Source organism: Mya arenaria, chromosome 9 (genome assembly GCF_026914265.1).
Source record: "Mya arenaria isolate MELC-2E11 chromosome 9, ASM2691426v1".
NCBI lineage: Eukaryota > Metazoa > Mollusca > Bivalvia > Myida > Myidae > Mya > Mya arenaria.
Genome location: NC_069130.1, coordinates 22,521,476 through 22,542,656, shown reverse-complemented (window position 1 = coordinate 22,542,656; position 21,181 = coordinate 22,521,476). Strand labels below are relative to the sequence as shown.

At 34.2% G+C, this 21,181-nt stretch overlaps 1 protein-coding gene across 5 annotated transcripts; it reads right to left on the bottom strand.

Moving 5' to 3' along the window:
* Positions 1-1,945: 1,945 nt before the first annotated feature.
* On the bottom strand, positions 1,946-15,864 carry LOC128245444 (heat shock 70 kDa protein 12B-like). 5 transcript variants are annotated; one of them, XM_052963593.1, is made up of 8 exons: positions 15,816-15,858; positions 15,577-15,620; positions 15,216-15,314; positions 14,387-14,492; positions 13,501-13,829; positions 7,583-7,801; positions 6,961-7,096; positions 1,946-4,169 (listed from the first exon to the last, which is right to left on the bottom strand). In XM_052963593.1, exons 5-8 carry the CDS (start codon positions 13,816-13,818, stop codon positions 3,115-3,117), a joined length of 1,728 nt encoding a protein of 575 aa, XP_052819553.1. In that variant the 5' UTR covers positions 13,819-13,829; positions 14,387-14,492; positions 15,216-15,314; positions 15,577-15,620; positions 15,816-15,858; the 3' UTR covers positions 1,946-3,114. The 5 variants fall into 5 exon arrangements, with proteins under 5 accessions (XP_052819553.1, XP_052819554.1, XP_052819552.1 ...); XM_052963594.1 differs by lacking the exon at positions 14,387-14,492 and having other exon boundaries at positions 15,216-15,300; positions 15,816-15,864; XM_052963592.1 differs by lacking the exon at positions 14,387-14,492.
* Positions 15,865-21,181: the final 5,317 nt, after the last annotated feature.

Sequence of the window (21,181 nt, the reverse complement as noted above, 5' to 3'; positions counted from 1 at the left end):
CTTACCTACGCTTATTAAAGCTTTTATAGCTACTAAACGACATATTCCGTCAAAAAATAGCAATTATTTATACAAATGTTTACAATGAACTGTCTAAAGTCCTATACCGTAATATTTTACGTTCTTACTAATTGTTCTGAATGGTCAAATTCCATTAGAAAACCATATGATGTTTACAATTTATATGCCCAAGATGTGCGCTAATAATAGTTTAAAACCCATTAGTTCTGAATTAACATCGGTACTAATGTGACCATTAAATGTTACATTGAATATAATATTGTTAAATCAATGTTAGTTTAATGAAATAAGCTAATCTTTATACTTTATAAGAGACTCTGTTGCTTTAACCATTTATACTAAACATTTTAGTCGCATTACGAGACAGCCATAACAGAGCAGATTTCAACGTCGAGGGAAGAGAGACGGCCTTCACAACCGCAATAAATCACATATATATATAACTTCACATTTTTATATTTGTGACTTGTTTTTTTTATAATTGTGAATTGTTAAGCTCTTTATCAGAATTAAAATTTGATAACTGCTAGCTATTTTTCTCATTTTCATTTGGAACTATTTATATGGCGCATAGTTGATATTCCACTCTGAGTACTTTTGATGTCAAACAATGGGTTCAGAGAGTGGAACTTAATTGGTAACAAGAGATGTCTGTCAAACATTATGAGCGCCATCCTGACATAATTATTTGGACAATTGAATGGAATTCCATTTCAAGTTTTATTCAAGTTTTATGGCCATGGGTGCAAGGCAGTGTCAAGTTATCACACAAGAGAGCATTTTGCATTCAAGGTCACTGTGACCTTGACCCTTGACTCGATGACCCCTGAAATTAAAAGGGGTCATCTACAGTTAAGGCCCAACCCCCTAGTCAAGTTTAATGATCATAGGTCCAATCTTTGTTGAGATATCACTGGGTGAAGCTTTGTTATTTTTTTCGTGTAAAAGGTCACTGTGAGCTTGACCTTTGACCCATTGAAACCCCCAAAAAAGAGGAAGCATCTGCTAGTCAGGCCCAACCATCATGTCAAGATTGATGACCATAGGTCCAGGAATGGTTGAGTTTGTTTTCAAGGTCACTGTGACCTTGACCTTTGACCTGATGACCCCCAAAGTAAATAGGGGTCATCAACTGGTCAGGCCCAAGATACAATTCAAGTTTGAGGACCATAAGTGCAGGCATTGCCGAGTAATCACTCGGAAAACCTTATATAATTCAAGGTCAATGTGACCTTGACCTTTGGCCTGATAATCGCCAAAATAAATAGGGGTCATCAAATGGTCAAGCCCAACCCCCAAGTCAAGTTTGTAGGCTATGGGTGCAGGCATTGTTGAGTTATCACTCAAAGAATATTTTGGCATTCAAGGTCACCTTGAACTTTGACCCAATGACTCCTTATATCAATAGAGGTCATCAACTGGTCACGCCCAGCCTCCAGGTAAAGTTTGATGATCATAGGTTCAGGCATGGCTGAGATATCACTTGGAGAAGCTTTGTTAACTTTTTTGCGTTAAAGGTCAACGCGACCTTGACTTTTGGCCCGCTGAGCCCCAAAATCAATAGGGTTTATCTACTAGTCAAGGCCAACCTTCATGTCAAGTCTGGTGACCATAGGTCAGTGAATTCTTAAGTTTGCCTTAAGGTCACTGTGACTTTGAACTTTGACCCAATGACCCCAAAAATCAAAAGTGGTCATCTGCAAGTCAGGTCCAACCTCCATGTCTAGTTTGTTGTCAATGGGTGCAGGCGTTGTCGAGTTATCACTAAGACAACCTTTAATCATTCAAGGTCACTTTGACCTTGACCTTTTACCCGATAACCCTCAAAATCAATTATTATACAAATACATTAAAGTGATTTCGAGGCAGCTTTTCTCCGTCAAAAACCTCAAATAGTCATTTCGGAACATATACAAACATTAAGAAAAGCTTAAACTTGTTTTATTCGATTGTTCAAAGAATATAACTAATATAAAAACTTAGCAATGGAATACACTTTCGACATCTTTTTCACATTTTGAAATATATGAACTGCTATCAAAGTTATCTTCAAATTAAATACCCTCCAAAAATCTCAATTATATCGGGGAATAATGAATTGCAAAATGTTATCCATTTGAAAACTTTTCTAGAAATTCAATCCATAAAATAATTTGATCTACGAATATGTTCTGTTAAAGTGCGTTCCTAATACTGCAACTACATCTGGACTAAACCCCACTATTCCGAACACCGTTTATCCGAAAATATCACTTTTTCGAAATCATTTTTCGATCTCGATTTTATTCCTTCTTTGCTTAACTAAGGTTTTAATAAAAAATCCGAAAACTCTGTTTCGATAAAATTGTGTTTTTTTTTGAAAAAACAAATAAGGTTTCGATTTGGTTTTAAAATCCTTATCTCTATCAAAAAAATGTTTTTCAAACAATACCGGGATAGCACTCGGCATTGGCTTGAGGTGATAGTGAAGCACTTGTAAAAGAATGACATTAAGCATGCGTATATCAATACATCGATGTCAGGTAATGCGCGAATTAATTAGGTGATGTAGTGTGTATATAATTGCCACTAGACCCAGTTTATTCCGGAGAAGTGCTGGTAACCAACGCGAAAGCATTTCTGGATCGGTAATTAAATAAAAGTTAGTAAAGCGGCGCAACAATTCGAAAACCAGGAGAAGTAATTTATTACGAAATAATTTAACAAAAATGAATATTGGACGATCACTCATACCGAATGTAAAATGTTGGTAGTGAGGAACCAAAATTGCAATCATCACGACTCCATCTTTAACGTCATCTATGAATCGTGAACGCTGTTATTATCTAAAATTGTTAATAGGAAATATCGTTATTTTAAAATGTTTATTTGGGTTCTGACGATTTCGGATTAATGGTGTTTAAATGTGTATATGTGTTATACATTGAAGACATAAACAAAAAAGATAAATGTATATGTACAGAAAAAAAATCTTTAAAACTTTTCAACTTTTCTAATGAATAGTTTTGTCAAACGTCTTAAACGCTTTCATATTTTCTGGCATACGTATGTTTGTGCTGATGTGCTTTCTACACTCATCGCCCGGCAAACTGTTTATTTAAAACTTTCAAATATCATGAATGCCTCTTTCCCTGAGAAATTGTTCTTTGTCTTCACCAGCAACTCAGTATCTCCGAATAAAAACGTGTGTTCTATTTCCTGTTCTTCAAACGGAACATCGGAGCTGTTTTCAAGCGTTATTGTTCCAATAAGTTCACATCCAGGGTCTGTTGTAAAATCGGGGTACGCCTGTGTCGTCCTGTAGACGTTTGTCAGGGTTATTTTAGTCAAGGGCAAACTCTTTAAGGTCACCTGATGGTCCACTTCCACCTCCTCCTTCACCCGCACGAACACCAAGAAAAAATCATTCACCATCCATTCTCCATCAATCATCACCTTCTCCTTATCTTGGTGATTCTCTACATCAAAAAGTGTGTATATTGATATCCCATACGTGTATTTCATGATCCTTGAGGAGAAAATGGCGGGGTTGTGCCCAAACCTTACGGCACCTTTCAAAACGGCGAGGCCAGCTTCTGCAGGGACGATCAGCCTCACGCCTGGCAGTTCATTCTTTATTCTCTCCTGAACGTACGAGCTTTCACCGAAACCGCCGACTAGAACAACGGTTTGTACGCGTTTCATATTTGGTTCTGCTAAAGCAGATTTGACATGCCGAATAAGCATGTCTATTGGCGTTTTGAACCAAGATTGGACAACTGTCCCATCGATCTTCAGCTTGTCAGGACCCTTCGGGGTTATGCCATTTTCCCGAATTCCCAAAGCAGCAATTCTCTCCTCTAGAGATGTTATGGAATTTTTATCGGCAATGTCACGCAATGAAACAGACAAACGAATAACAACCTGCTTTGTTTTCACAGCATCAAAAGATCGTTTCTTGTGTTCAAATTCACGAATGATATCAAAATAATCACTCATTTCCGTTTTTCGCAGCTGAATAAGAGCTTCTTCCCCATACAATCGACCCAACATTTTCATATAATTTTCATCCACAAAGATGCCTCCCCAAGGACCACCGCTGGATTTTAGGATTTCCTTCAAGGTTCCGTCTGGGTTTCTTTCGTGTACGGATATGTCTGCTGTTCCTCCTGAAATTAAATGACTAAGATATATTTCATTTGCGAAATGTTAACCTTAGCTCTCGATATATGCAACTGTATTGTCCACCAGCTGTACATAAACCATAACAGTATATATATATATATATGCAACTGTATTGTCCACCAGTGGTACAAAAACCATTAACAGCATATATATATGCAACTGTATTGTCCACCAGCGGTACACACCATAACAGTATATATGCAACTGTTTTGTCCACCAGCAGTACAAAATCCATAACATTATATATGCAACTGTACTATCCATCAGCGGTACAAAAACCATAACAGTATATATGTATGCAACTGTATTGTCCACCAGCGGTACAAAAACCATAACAGTATATATGCAACTGTATTGTCCACCAGGTGTACAAAAACCAAACCAGTATATATGCAACTGTACTATCCACCAGCGGTACAAAAACCATAACAGTATATATGTATGCAACTGTATTGTCCACTAGTGGTACAAACACCATAAAAGTATATATGTATGCAACTGTATTGTCCACCAGCGGTAAAAAAACCATAACAGTATATATCTATGCAACTGTATTGTCCACCAGTGGTACAAAAACCATAACAGCATATATATATATGCAGCTGTATTGTCCACCAGCGGTACAAAAACCATAACAGTATATATGCAACTGTATTGTCCACCAGGTGTACAAAAACCAAAACAGTAAATATGCAACTGTACTATCCACCAGCGGTACAAAAACCATAACAGTATATATATATGCAACTGTATTGTCCACCAGGTGTACAAAAACCAAAACAGTAAACATGCAACTGTACTATCCACCAGCGGTACAAAAACCATAACAGTATATATAAGTGTTTGAAAATCGGACTCCATTTGCTATCGATAATCGAATCGAATCGGACCAAGCTTTTCGATTTACTATCGGACAATAATCGAAAGTTCATAATATCAGTAAGGAATACATTCTTTATACATAGTATCAATACGATCATTTAGATGGTTAAACATGGAATCAGTACGTGTGATGCTATAGTCATGCTTTTTGCAACAGTAAGTTTATATCCATAACCATTTCCTGTCTTTAATATTTTAACGAAAAATACAACATAACAACAAAACACATACTTAATTATTGCACATCAATGTGCAAAATGTTGCACAGCGCATCAAGTAAGTTATCTTAGCATTTTATCAATGTAAAAGCATACTAAATATTTGTGAACCAGCTTAACATTCAATAACCTGTAATATTAAACATATCATTAGAATACCTAAATTTCAAAAAACTTTCACAAAAAAGTAAATAAGTTAATTACAAACAATACCAAAAAAGGTTTCATAAACAAAATGCATCGTAGGTAAGATCGGACCCACTATACCATAGCGACAGGTTATTGAAGAAGGTTTTATGAAATATATAAACATTTAAAAACAATTTTGTAATTTTGGGAGAGTTTGTAAGTTTTTAAGCAAAAGTGTTTACATTGACCGCATTTGTGTAGGAGCGTGACCTCCCTTAAAATGAACTCAATGATAATTTACCTGAAAGAAAAATTGACATTTACTTGACTTTTCCACAAAACAAACAAAAATACGTAGTTACCGGAAGTAACATTAGCGACATCGATTTTGCACAACCAATATAAATTGTCGCCGACAAAGCATCGTCAGCGACGGTTAATCGATTGTACTCGATAATCGTTTCATCACTAGTATATATGCAACTGTCTTGTCCACCAGTGGTACAAAAACCATAACAGTATATATATATGCAACTGTATTGTCCACCAGGTGTACAAAAACCATAACAGTATATATTAATGCAACTGTATTGTCCACCAGGTATACAAAAACCATAACAGTATATATGCAACTGTATTGTCCACCAGCGGTACAAAAACCATAACAGTATTTATATATATGCAACTGTATTGTCCACCAGCGGTACAAACACCATAACAGTATATATGCAACTGTATTGTCCACCAGCGGTACAAAAACCATAACAGTATATATGTATGCAACTGTATTGTCCACCAGGTATACAAAAACCATAACAGTATATATGTATGCAACTGTATTGTCCACCAGCGGTAAAAAAACCATAACAGTATATATATATGCAACTGTATTGTCCACCAGCGGTACAAAATCTATAACATTATATATGCAACTGTATTATCCATCAGCGGTACAAAAACCATAACAGTATATATGTATGCAACTGTATTGTCCACCAGTGGTACAAAAACCATTAACAGCATATATATATGCAACTGTATTGTCCACCAGCGGTACACACCATAACAGTATATATGCAACTGTTTTGTCCACCAGCAGTACAAAATCCATAACATTATATATGCAACTGTACTATCCATCAGCGGTACAAAAACCATAACAGTATATATGTATGCAACTGTATTGTCCAACAGCGGTACAAAAACCATAACAGTATATATGCAACTGTATTGTCCACCAGGTGTACAAAAACCAAACCAGTATATATGCAACTGTACTATCCACCAGCGGTACAAAAACCATAACAGTATATATGTATGCAACTGTATTGTTCACTAGTGGTACAAACACCATAAAAGTATTTATGTATGCAACTGTATTGTCCACCAGGTGTACATAAACCAAAACAGCATATATGCAACTGTATTGTCCATCAGCGGTACAAAAACCAAAATAGTATATACTTGTAGCCATGCAGTTAAAGCAATGAGTGATGAAGGACAGTTCTTCAATTAGAATCACTTTTAAGTGAGCAAAATTTCTTACCTCCAAGATCGACGACCATGTAGTGTGATCCATGAATAGCTACAGCGCATTTAACGTCCATACCCAAAGTTTCACACCAGATCGAGGCACACTCCGGCTCCAGGCCCAGTTTAAGGCGGTTTGTGTCAATTTTAGCCTTTTCAAAAGTGGATATAGACAATACCCTAAATAAAGAGCGAATGACGCGTAGTAACTGCTTACTCTTAACGAGTTAATGAAATCATAGTTAAGTAAGTTTTTGCTACGTTACCTTTAAAGGTAGCGTTAAATAACAAGCGTGTGTGTAAGTGAATATCGTTTAACTGCACACAAGTGGATTTCCATTTGGGTGATACTTATCGATCGCAAAACCTTAATTAAAAGTTCTCTGAAGGAAGGTTACAAGCTTATACTTGTTTTTTGTTCGGAAAACTCGATCTTTATTCAATGACCAATTGTACAGTATTTATGTGATGAAAAATATAGAAATAAGTATAGTAGTCGAATGTTTAAACATAGACCACGTTTAATGGCATATGATCAAGAACGCATAAGTACTATTCTCTTATTGGAACTTAAACTTGCTTAATATATAAAAATAGACCTGATTGTATAATGGGACCTAACTAAAACAAAGACTTACTGCAACTGCTGCATCCCTCATGAACCTCTTGGCATTGTCATCCCAGATAGCCGGGACGGTCAACACGTAAAATATGTCCGTCTCCAAGATTCCGAACTTTTGCTTGGTTACCGCCTCTAGTAAGTGCTTTCTCAAGTATTTGATAGACATGACGAACAGCGGGAAAGCCGTCATATGTTTGCCGGAAAAGTCCTCCACCGTCACGTCTTTAGTCAAGTGCTATGAATTACATTAGCTTTACTTTTATAAATGTTTTACATCTATATCTTGAAATTGAAGCAGGCCCAAATTAAGCTTACATCTTGAATTTGTCTCTTATTGGTAAATTTTGAAATTAATATGAGGTAAACGACTCGTTAACAGGTTTACCCCCCAAGTTATTGCGTAATGTCTCATGTGACCAATTTGAGTACGACGTGTGATTCTCGTTGAGTGTATGAATGAATTGATCCATGTGCCCCTAAAATATCGTGTTCATGTTTACATGGTTACTTGGACCGTATATGCAATTGATGAAAAAAGATATGCTGACCTACTACCCATAAATGTCGACATTCAATAAACATGTAGTGTGGTAGTATCTGATCAAGTGGTACCAAGAGTACAACAACTAGTAAGAAATGGCGTGAAAACCCTAAAAAATAATCAAATAGCACATAATCTTACTTCGTAGCTATAATGAAGGACAATGCAAAAGAAATAGTAAAACAGTATTCAAAACTTTAGTTATACTGCTTAAACATGACAATATAAATCATAACAAAAGTATATCCAAGATGGCAGCCAAAACCAAAGATGGCGCAGTTACCCCTAATTTTATAAAAGGATCCGTCATAGTATATTAATTGTGACATGACCTCAGTAAATTCATTATTTATTATGTATTAACTTTTTGTTTAAATCTTAAAAATAAACCATATAAAATTCCAAAAAATCTACAGAGTAATAGTTTTGTTTGCCATAGCAACCATTTCGCCTATTTTCTTTCGCCAATGTAATCGACTCAAAACCTGTTTACTTCTTAAATTCCTTTTATTTTTGTAGAAAAAATAGTTAATATGTATAAAATATATTAATTTTCATTATCAATTAGTCTGTGGAATTATTATTCTTGGCAACCTATTACTTAGTCTAAAGATTGTTGCGAAACTTTAGATTGGAATATAAATAGAAAGCCCGGCTTAACTGATAAATAAGATTAAGCCAGACAATGACATATTTAGGGCCCAGCCCCTAGCGGATTAATCGTCTCGATTTCATTGGCCATGTATTGGCATAACTTTTTGTTACATCCTTTGTCATTGGATGATGATAGTTTTAGCAATTCTCAAGAAATGTGTTTATTTCCTCGTTTTATTCTGAGGTGAAACACTTAGAAGTCAACTCTAAAAGTCAATAACATATACATCATAAGTATTGATCAACATTTCATATTACAGGAAATGTTTTCAATGTTATTAAATAAATGTTTCTCTTAAAATACAACTTAATCTTGATTGATAATTAGCAATTAGATGAACAAACAGTGCATTTCAAAGTCTCACATCAAATTCTGAGTTAGTTGAATTTGTAGTGTTGAATTGCATAATTATTAACCACATTTGATTGCATTTAGGGAATGAATTGCGAGGTTGATGTCCTTATCGGGATATGGACGCAATTGGGCTGGTCAAAGTATATGGAGTTCGAAGGACTCCACGCGTACTTTGACCAGTTAAACGTTGAATTAAAACACTTCTGGCAACTAAACATTTAAAATATAAAATATAATATATTTACACTTTCTGAAATGTTGATTTATATTTAACGGGACCTGCTGACACAATACAAACAAAACCAATATAAATAGTGTTCATGTATATTGTTATGCGATGAATTACGATCCGAACATATCCAAAGATGTTGTGCTCATCTATTGATAAACGCAATTGCCGAAAGGCAGTTCATTTAAGGTATGGAAGTTTAGGTGTAAATATATATCGATATATATGGATAGCTCAAACATGTACTATATATATAAAAATATCAAATAATAATAATAATAATAATAAAAATAATCATAATCATAATCATAATCATAAAACTGAATAATTGGAAGAGATAAATATATATATTAAACGAGGCATTTATTTAGGTCACAGTGAATACCACAAGTACATATCAACAATATTAGTGTAATGGTGGGCATCGTAATTTTGGCGGCAATCTTTGATGAATCTTAAGCTTTATGAAAATCATGTTTATTCATTTTGCATGACGGTGTTGTGTAAAAGAAGTCTTAGTTTTAAAAAAAGTTATGTTGAACTAATATATATTTATTTTATGGGGGGCCAAAATACTTCCTTATAGGGGCATAAATTGCCAGTATGTGATGCGGGATGAGACATATCGATGGCGTCAAAGATGTCAGCCACGAATTCCTATTCAAATGACGAATAGGCCACACTTCAGCTGTATTTAAGGACAATCAATGTCAAACAAATCCCATATATGCCCTACAATAGCCATTTTATTGTCAAATAAGTACTTGTATAGATATAATTAAGTGCATCTAGTGCCAGGTATACCACATTAGTGGCATTCTAAAGGCAAACAGTGCATTTGTTTGTTTCAATCTTTAATTTAGCCGATTATGTGAACAACCAAGCAATACACATTGTTCTTTCTATCACAAGTGTGATATATACAAGCCTTAACATTGTCCTAAAACTCGTAATTATGACTACAATCAAGCATTTTTTTATTTAAACAAGAGCACCGCCTGCGGGTGCTGAACGCTCGTCTGATTTTATCCTTTTTACGGTTTATTCTCTTCATTTATAACATTTGATAGGGAACAGGTATTCCAAAGTTTGAAATTGATAGCTTTGATAGTTTGCATGTAAGTGACCCGAGCAAAAAACTTAAAGAATCAGACTAGCTAAAAATTACAAATTCCAAAAATTCAAAAATATCCCCACCCTCCCTATACCATTCCAAATGTGTGACTCAAAAGCCCGTTTGATATATTGAAGTTCAGTATCCATTTATTGTCTGTGAAAAATGAAAAACAACAATCCAACAAAAATTGAAGAAGCTATGTCCAGTTCTCAAAATCAACCAAAATCCATCAAAATTCATGTTTTTACCCCCAAAACACAGGAAAGACGTAGTATCTATAAGGTACAATGTGAAAATGGGTATAAGATAAACACGTTCCCTAAGTTTCAAAGTATTAGAATTGATAGTTTTCATTTAAGTGACCTAAACGCCTATATATAAGGCATTCCATTTTAGTATACACGACATTGTGACTACTACCAATCATGTGTAATGACGAACATACCATACTCAACTGCATAATGAATATATAATCCAGATTTGTTGGGCTAAAACACAACAATTGTGCAACAAACAAGCACATTTAAAACCAAACATGCCAATTTCGAGCTTTAACAAAGATAAGTGTCAAACAATTATACGATGAAAACTACATTTTCAAGCCCAATAGTCGAAAATTCAAAAATAAATACTGTTAAGAGGTACAATGCAAATGTCCAAACAACAATGAACGAGGGACTCAGAAATATTGAAACTACATACACAAATACAAACAGCACAAACTGACAAAACACTCATTAGAATAGCGTTATCAATAAATGGTACCGCCTTGGAACGGTCAGTGAAACACAAGTTAACTTGAACTCGATTCTACCGGGGCTTTAACTAGTTTTCATGGCCATTACCTAACATGTTTCCCAACATTTATCAATAATTATGAAATTAAAAAATGTAAGCCTCATCAGAGCAAGCATCAACTTGAAAACAATTCAGAATAAAGTAAAATATAAGGTACGATAAAGTCACTAAAAGACAACCATGTAAACCTAATATTGTGACTGAAATCAAATCCTTTTAGAATTATGTCATTAATGTGCCACCCATTTTACTTCGAATTTCAGCTTGCTAAGTTAAGGTTATTCAAATTTAGTGTTTTGTCACGTTATATATATGTTCATTGCTTTGATAATCGCCAAACCGCATATCAATAGGCAGAAAACACCTTTCGTTCACTTTGTTGATTTTGACAATATGCACTGCGCAAATGCATCAAACGCTTAACTGTTTTGCAATAAATCCAGGAAACTAGTGTAAAGATAGTAGTCATTATACACATTGTGGCTGTACTCAAGAGCATCTTTTAGTCGGTGAGCTCCGCCAGATGCCATAGTGAAGCTTATCAAGTGCAAAACAAACACATCAGGAACACTTATTAATGCCAATCCATTGACCAATATACCAACTGTTGATAAGGACAATGCCAGTTGGTAGCAAAATAACTTCAGATGAGCACTCCCTGATACTATCATGTGCTAAACTTATTTAACTCGGCTCAATCAAAGCCCATTAAATGCAAAACAAAATCATGTTGTTGATCTATTTAATTATTATCGATTGCCCAAAAGCCCATTTTGACTGTATACATGCTAAGTACTCAGATTCAAATAAACTAAAATTATCAAAGTGAATACAGAGACATATTTTAAGCCAGCAAGCCATGCAAAGCCACTAAATAAGTGTGTTTGTCCTAACCATAATGCCTATTCAAAGCGAAACAATTCCCAAATGTGGCTCTCATTATAAACTTTCTCAATGCCAAAACAATTCGCCAATCGTATTGCTTATGTAGGGCTAACACAAACACAAGAACAAATCAAAGCCAAACGTTTGTCCATTCAATACAGATTTGGCTACAAACATTAATTAAGTGCCTTTTTAATCCATGATATCAATGGTGCAGTCAATCTTGTATCTAAGAAAGCTATGTGTGGTTATTATAACCATGCCAATTTGAGGCACAAACATAATTTATGTATAGATCAACTTGCTCCAAATTACTAATGGCTATAGAAAATCCAATGTTAAAAATGCAATAAATATTTTTATATATATTTGATTATTGCAAAACAACATTTATTGTTGTTTTGCATATGGTAGAGATAAAAAAATGTATATCTATGATAAATTTTATACAGTCACTTTGTAAATATATCAAACATAAACGTTTTAAGGATAGCAAATTAGCAAAACATATCAATTGTGTGATTTTTTGTATTTTGAGCTTTCATTTATTAGTGAAAAAATATATCCTGTTAAAGTGTAGTTCGTACCTTGACCTTGAAATGACCTTGAACATGGAAAAATTTAAGAAATATAAATATAGCTCTTATTTGGGTATTCTTCAAGAGTAACAAATTCACACTTTATTATACAATACTCACAGAAGTAGTAATTCTGCGAGCACCCTAATTCAACTTTTGTGGTGTGAAACATCAACGTCTTCAAACAAATGTGAAAACTTTACCGAACAAATATGTCTTTAAATGATAAAACACATAATGTAGAATTATGTCACCATTTTTATATTCAAACTAATAAAAAATAAACATAAAATGAAGAAACAGGATAGATTCGTATTTAAGGGTATTATATCCACTTTGAACTTAAAATGACTTTGACCTTTAAATGGTCAATGGTGCATGTCAATTTAAAGAACATTACTCGGAGGAGCAATATCCGTGTAAGAATTAATTTGGATTTATTGCATGACCATTTATTTATTGCACTTTGGACGTCATCTTATATTTCTCAGCCCACTTCAAACGCTGGTAATTTATGCTGACAGTTTTATATTCTACAGACTTTGCCAAACAATTCGGTAAATTGAATTCTATGTTTTACTCTCGGTACCACCTACCCTATAAAAAACACTGAAAGTCACCCTGCTATATTCATTGAATATTCATCCATTCAAGTTTATGAGGTAACTATTTTTTATTTTCAATAATCTTTCTAGTACAATAAAACAGGGACAATCACAGTAGTTAGAAGGAATTATAACAGCATACACTATTAGTGGGGGGAGATTAATTACATACCTCATTGCTATGCAAAACCATTTTAAATCTGCGGAAAAGCCTCCAGCCGAGGTGCTCATCGTCTTCAGCTAGGGTTGCGTACTTGTCCTCGGCCTCAAATCCAAACGAATCAAACTCTCCGTTGGGGTTTAGAAGAACGGATGTAGGTGTCTTTAATGACACCAGTCGAGAAGCCCCTCCCCCTGCATACCAATTCTGGTTAGTTTGAATCTTGTTTGGGTCGTCTCGGAAGGAGAAAGCATAACCGCTGTATGTGGTTCCCAAATCAAAAGCCGCTACCACCAGGGTCGTGTTTTGTGCATTTCTTGCCATGATCATACAACTAGGCACTGTTATTTAGAGATAAAATGAACACATGTAATCTGCTGTATGTATATTTGGTGGGTGTGATTACGTAAATGTCGCATAAAAAATGAAGGTTCTTCGTTTATTGATTGCTGGTTGTAAAGTATATACCATTCAGCAGCCAATTGTATAAACAGATTTACCCAGGGTAATATTTTACCGGCGGTAATTTTCCTGGTAAATTGGCGGTAATCAATTGTATAAAACAAAATTAAGATTTTACCAAGCTATTTACCGCGGTAATATTTGCCCTCCTCCAAGAGGTGGGTAAATTGATTTACCGTCTCAGTTACCAGAATCAAGATGGCCGACCAGACATAAAAAAACGCTCGATTCACAACTCATTTTGTCGATTTTAAAGACAAACTGAAACTTCGTGCTTTGAAAACTGTTCCATTACGTCCATATCAATAGAAGACAGGAATACAGAGGTAAGAAATCGCCAATAACTCACTGTGTGAACAAATAAATATTCCAACGAACAAATTTCATGTACAAACACAGTGAAACAAGAAATCTGAAGTTTAAGAAAGTACTTTACCTTGTTTCGCGTTTAAATAATTCCAAAATCTTTCAAAGCTCAATGCAATGGTTCGAGACCAACACTTGATTGCAGGTCTCAATATCAATTTTAACTAGCATATTACCTGTTGAAGATAGAGCTTAAATAAGCATACAAAATATAATCAATTCATGTTTTTCCTGTTTTTAAAACAAACCCACAACTTTTGCTCAACATAGTCATTTTGTCAAGTTAATTTTAATTTTAAACGCTCAAAAGGAAATCTGAAGGAACAAGCCCATTCACCATAGGCACAAGGCGTTTCACATACCAAGCCAGAGAAACACACAGTGCCACAGGTAAACACGTTTTATGTATGTGATATTGGCATTTATGGAACGACCTTTTTACTACTTTCATAGTATGACTTGTTTCCTCAAATATTGGGCATGAAACAGTTCAAATATACTTCTATGCATTAGATATTTTCAAACACCGTGAACCACTCAATAAGCTACTTTCACAAGCTTATCATTTATTTTATTGTATGCATTCCTCACACTTGAATGTCTATTTGAATGTCAAAACTATTTTCATTTCGGTATGGTTGACTGATTGTACAATGTTACATTGACATGTATCTGAGGAATAGATGAAGTTGTAAACAAAATAAAAATTAAACTACTTCATTGTTTGCTAAATGTTGACAATGAACTGAATAAGACATGTTCAGTATGAAACATTGACCGATTTAAAACATTTATATGAATACGTCTACTGAAACTTTATTCACAACCATATTTTGTTATATCTTTTTTTGTTATGTTCACGGAGTTAAGGAATAGAAATGTAAACGAAATATAGTTACCTGTAACGTTCCTATCAATATCCACTTGATCTATGGACTGCGGTCTGTTATAGATTGTAATTTACTTCCTGCTCTCTGAAACAGGCTGTGCTCTATTTTCTGTATTTGTTGAAATATTGAATGTATGATTATGGTAAAAAGGTTCTATGATTTTTTGAAAATAGTTTTGACATCTGTTTAGACATGTTATAAACAAATAAATGAACCACAGTACAGTTGAAAGTTAAATTATCAGGAAACTAACAAATCAAGTCATATAAAGTATTTATGTTTGGTGTTCTAAATAATTAAGTCACAGCCCGGTGCCAATAGTGTGCAGACACTAGTTAATAGTTGTTATAGCTTTAGTATGAACGCTTACCATAGACGGCGAAGAACTGATGAACATTTCTTATGATGATTTGCCTGAAGTTACAAATACAATCAAAAATGAAAGTTTAGATCTAGATCAACAGCTTAATGAAAGTAATAACATGCCAACAATTCATGAATATAAACAACAGGGCAGTAAGTTAAATGGTAAACAGATTGTCTTAAGGAAGTTATAATGGAAAATACATTTCAGTGTTTAAACAAGTCGCCTTTACGTAAATATCTTACCTATATAGTGCTGTTAATCCGTTTCGAAATGGTAAAAATATGAGGAGTCGGCAGTCATTACTCGTCTCATTGTTACTAAATAAAGCCCACGTGTCTTTAGTCGACGATGTATTCATACGCATCGGAAGGCTACATGCTACTTGGAATTATCGAGTGATGAATTGCTATTCTTGGATAATAGCTAAATAAAAATGATCTTTAAACTGCGGTGTTTATGCAACATGTTTGCTGAATTAGGCTATGTGGTATTCGTCCTGAAGATTTTTATTTATTGAAGCCTTATGATGGTATTGAAAATCTAAACTAGAAATGAAAGTAAGCCCGGAAGTAAGCTATTATGATACTATAAAACTGTAGTTGCTTGAATAACCAATTAAGGATGCAATGAAGCAAGATGTACAAGTAATAAAGCAAGATGTCCAAATCAGAACCTAGGATGTTAGTTTAACTTCAATCCTTCCATATGTTGCGTGCAACTTCAACAGAAACAATCCCAATATAAAAGGAATAAATCGACAAGAGATGTTTCATAATATTCAATAAAAATGCAGATTACTATATCAAAGAGTATTAAAAATGTATTACACTCCGAAGCGGCCGGCCCTTTCATAAAGACAGGGCTAGAAAAAATACCAGACTTAGTTAAGTTTTTGGCTCTAGCGCAATGAATTACTAGAAACGTTCGGGAAAACCCCAAATACCTCACTTTTAATGAAGAGGCTCAATTAGAAAGGCCTGACAGCCACTAAAGGACAGCCATATATTAAGTGTGCATAAACTTATTCTTGGAGATAACATAAACAATTTATTTATCAAAGATGAAAAATGCACATACTAATACTGGTATTTTTGCTGCTAGAGCTGCCATTTGTTTACAGGTGTTTATAGACTTTTTTCTCAGCGATAAATTTATTAACCGTCCGCTTTTTACATACATATTCAATTTTCTTTGAGTTATTTACAGACATTCTCATTTTTTTCAGTTAATTAAATACATATTCAATTTTCCGTCACATGTTCACATACATATTCAATTTTCTGTCAGCTATTTATAAACCTATTCAATTTTCCATCAGCTATTAAAATACATGTTCAATTTTCTGCAAGCCACCTACAGACGTATTCTAAACTTTATACTCTTTTGGAATTTCATCTAAAACACATCAACATGTGATGTGTTCAGTTTTCTATCAACTGTTTTAACCAAAGTAGTTTTACGACCTGTATTTGGGAAACATGTCATGAGAGGAGATCGGATATGCTTAAAAACTCACTTTCTGGAACTTGATTGGCCAGTCCTGCAGTGAATCCTTAAAGGAAATGTTTATTTTGCATGGGTGCAAGGCTCGTTCTTCAACTATATGTTCCATTGAATGTGTTTTTTGAAGATGATGAATGTTATCTTGTCTTTCAAAGGGGACATACGTTATATCTGACTTAAGCCTATCAATAATGATGCATTAGACATTCTAGTACTAAAACCTCTTGCTTTTTAAGAAATGCTTGGCAACAAATCTAAGAAGAAAATCGTAACTAGCATTATTCTTTAAAACAACAGTGGTTTTGAAAAATAAATGATACAAGATAAATATTTTTAAGAAAGTGAATGTTGAATTAAAAACAATTAGGAAATGTATGGCAAGAAATCTAAGATCGTAGCATGCATTACCCTTATAAACATGTCAGTAAAATATAAGTAAGCTCGAGTTACCAGCCTAAATGGCCTACATAAAAAATAAAAGTCGCTTTGGCCGTTAGTTGAAACTGAGTTATAGGCAGAAATTAAATGTTAATGTAAATGTACTATGAAGATATGAACAACAAATCCGAGGTGAAGGACCTCATGGTTCTAGGAATATCTCCAATGAAATCTAAGGATATATTTGTTATGAGAAGTGCACTTATGAACAAATATTTCAAGATACACAACAACAGCAACAACAATAATAACAACAATAACAACAACAACAACAACAACAACAGTAACAACAGAATATTGCCCTTTAAAAGACAATGTATCACAATATTGTTCATTCAACTGCCTTGCAAATAATTTTAATTGTGAATACGTTTGATACACTTTTCAATGAAACATTAACTAAGGCATTGGAATAATCTGTGGTCTTTTCTTAAAAAACGAAATGCTGCAAATTGTTGATATCATGATTTGTAAACACAGTTGCTCATGGTAAAGGTATGTATAATGTGCAAGTACATTAATATTTTGTTACGTATAAAATAATTGAATAGATTTGTACCGATTGAAAATTATACTCAAATTATCAATTTACATGCAAATGCATGGATATATCACTTAAATGAAAACAATTTAATTCGTTTAGAGTATATCAATCTGAAACAGGAGAGCTGATCCATCAAACGCCAGGAATGAGACGTATCAATTGTATAAAAATGTCTCAGTGCTCTTGCCTTGAAGAGACTAGACGCCAGATAATACATTTGCAAGAAAAATAGAAAGTTGTCAGAAACGTACATAAAATTGAAATCTTACCTACTTATGAATTACATCACATAAAATATATGTATCTTTCGCAGTTTTAACGTATTTTTGACAATCGATATTTACGGGGTTTTCTGCCATGAAAATCCTAGTTAATTTAAAAATAACGTTGTTATATGTATCTGTACATGCAATGTAAGTATGACCTGCCGAATATACACAATATAAACTGGAAAACCATTATGCGCACTCGGCTGACGCAAGTGATGTATTATCGGCCTCATACTAGCTCGTATTGACAATTTTAGGATTGTTTTGTGGAAATAATGTATGTGGTGTCTAGCCCCTTTAATGTAATAACAAGGAGAACAAAACGAAATCCTCACCAAATGTGTTCACATTGTGCACACCATCGGAAATGAACTAAAACTAGAGATACAAATAACTTCCATTTGAAAGTTTCTTGTCAGTCGTATATTATGATACAAACAGTATATTCAAGGCTACAGTTTTGTATGTGATATGATACTATAAATATAATTAATGGATATACGAGTTTGCCTCTCATTCTATGTATTTATTCAGAACAGTTAGACTCTCGACATTAGATTACAGAAATACTCAAAGCTCGTATGTTTGGAAATGAAGCACGCTTATGCTCATTCAATTTACCCACTTGCCCTTTATCAAATGTCCTACAATTAGCAACAGTTGAGGGAATAGAGTTTATTATATTTTTTATAATAATTCTCGAGACATTTTATGATCAGCCAAAGGACGCCAGTAGTTTGTAATGTGTTCGTCACAGGACAGTTTATCCAAATTGCAGAACAGTAGATTCATTTTGACACTAAAGATAAGGTACTTGTGACGAAAACATTTAAACTACTGGCGCCATATCATAGAACGAACAAGCCAAAACAAATGAATACACGATTAGATACTGTGTTTGTTTCGCCAACGATAAACATGGAGACATCGAATTCAATCCATTGTGATGAATGGCGTCACCGATTACATTCAAGTCAAATCTGAAACTATTATCTTTATTTTCTAGAGAGAACTATTTTATTAGTCTGAAGTAAAGTAATAGTAAACATGGTTACTCGTGTTTGAATATATCAAAAACTTTAAAAAAGTCCAATATATTTTTTTTCGTAATAATTTGGGTCTTCGTCACGTTTAAAGAAAACATTAAGAATTACCCAAAGTATTTGTATTACGCTGCAATACTACTCATTGCCAGACTCTTCAACAAATGCAGAGTTTATGGTAAGCAACCGTGAGACTGACAGTAAGCAACCGTGAGTCTAACAGATGGCAACCCTGCGTCAAACAGTATGCAACCGTGAGTCTAACAGTAAGCAACACTGAGTCTAACAGTAAGCAACCCTGAGTCTAACCGGAAGCAACCGTGGATCTGACGGTAATCAATAGTGAGTCTGACAGTAAGCAACCATGAGTTTATCAGAAGGCAAATGTGAGTCTAACAGTATGCAGCCGTGCGTCTAACAGCAAGCAATCGTGAGTCTGACAGTAGGCAACCGTGAGTCTAGTAGTAAGCAACCGTGAGTCTATCAAAGAGCTACACTGAGTCTAACAGTAAGCAAAACTGAGTCTAGCAGTAAGCAATCGTGAGTCTAACAGTCAGCAACCGTGAGTCTAACAGTAAGATTGTGTGTAAACAATCATTTTTGTGCGTCTGTGTGTTTGTTTTTATTATGTGCTAACTCGGCCTTATAATGAACCGTCCGTGACGGCAACATATCGTTTGGAAATAGTTGTGCGAAAGAACCTTTTTCGTGAATAAAAAATGTGTTACCATGTCGTCTCCCTTTAATATATTATTGTATATATTTATCATTTTGTTACGTTACACTTAAGTTTACATTAACATTTAGTAGTTGTTTTGCTACACAGCTTCACTGCATTTACTTTGGGCCACGAACTGCTATGGTGTTGTATGATTCTCAATTAAAGTTTAAAAACCCTCACAAAAATAATATATAATAACACAATATGATCGCGCAATAAAGAGCTATTTATGTCCGTTAATGGGACACTAAGTTTTTTGTCTTAAAACAGGGACACACTTTTCTGTCTGAAGCAGACATATCGTAAATGGTTTATCAGACACTTGGGAACTATATAGCAAAACTCAATGTCGTTAAACAATACTTCTTGAAACATAAATATGTTTTTAGCAATAAAACACTATTTAGGAAAGTTCTTTTTATAAAAACAGTCCAAAAACCAATAAAACAAGTGTTTGAATGGAAACATGAAACCCAAAAAGTGTTGCTACGTCAATGTGTTTTTTAATCTGTTTTCAAGGCAAAGATATCTTATTAGGTATTTTGCTTTTCAAACAATTTGCATTAAACTATTATCAAAACCATTGACGGTAGTCGTGATGCCATGCAACTATAGACTATGTGTTTGTTTGTTTGACTTCTAGGGTTACCCTTTGGTTACAACTTGATGTGTAATACAATAAGAGCTACGAGGAAGTCAACAAACCAAAAAAATAACAACGACCTTGTTAAACGGCACAAGGTCAACACCCAAATAGTGACTTACTTCACCTGTGTTATTATCCTTTATCTGTAACAAACTCCTTAAAATATAACGAAATACTAGTCTATATTACTAGGTTGCTTCTTGCCTTGTCCCTGCAGCTTTCATTGCTTTACAAAATCGTATGAAGTTTTAACCAGAGGATAACCCATAAAGAAGATAAAATATTTTAAATTGTGTCTTATCTCTGTTCTGTCTATTAGATTATATAAGGTGTTGGGCTTTTCTAATATATCGCACTGCAAATCGGTCAGAACCATTGTCTTACTGTCGCAAAACTGTATTTCATGCGTTTGGTTAATTTAATGGGGTTGTCCTCTGGTCAAAA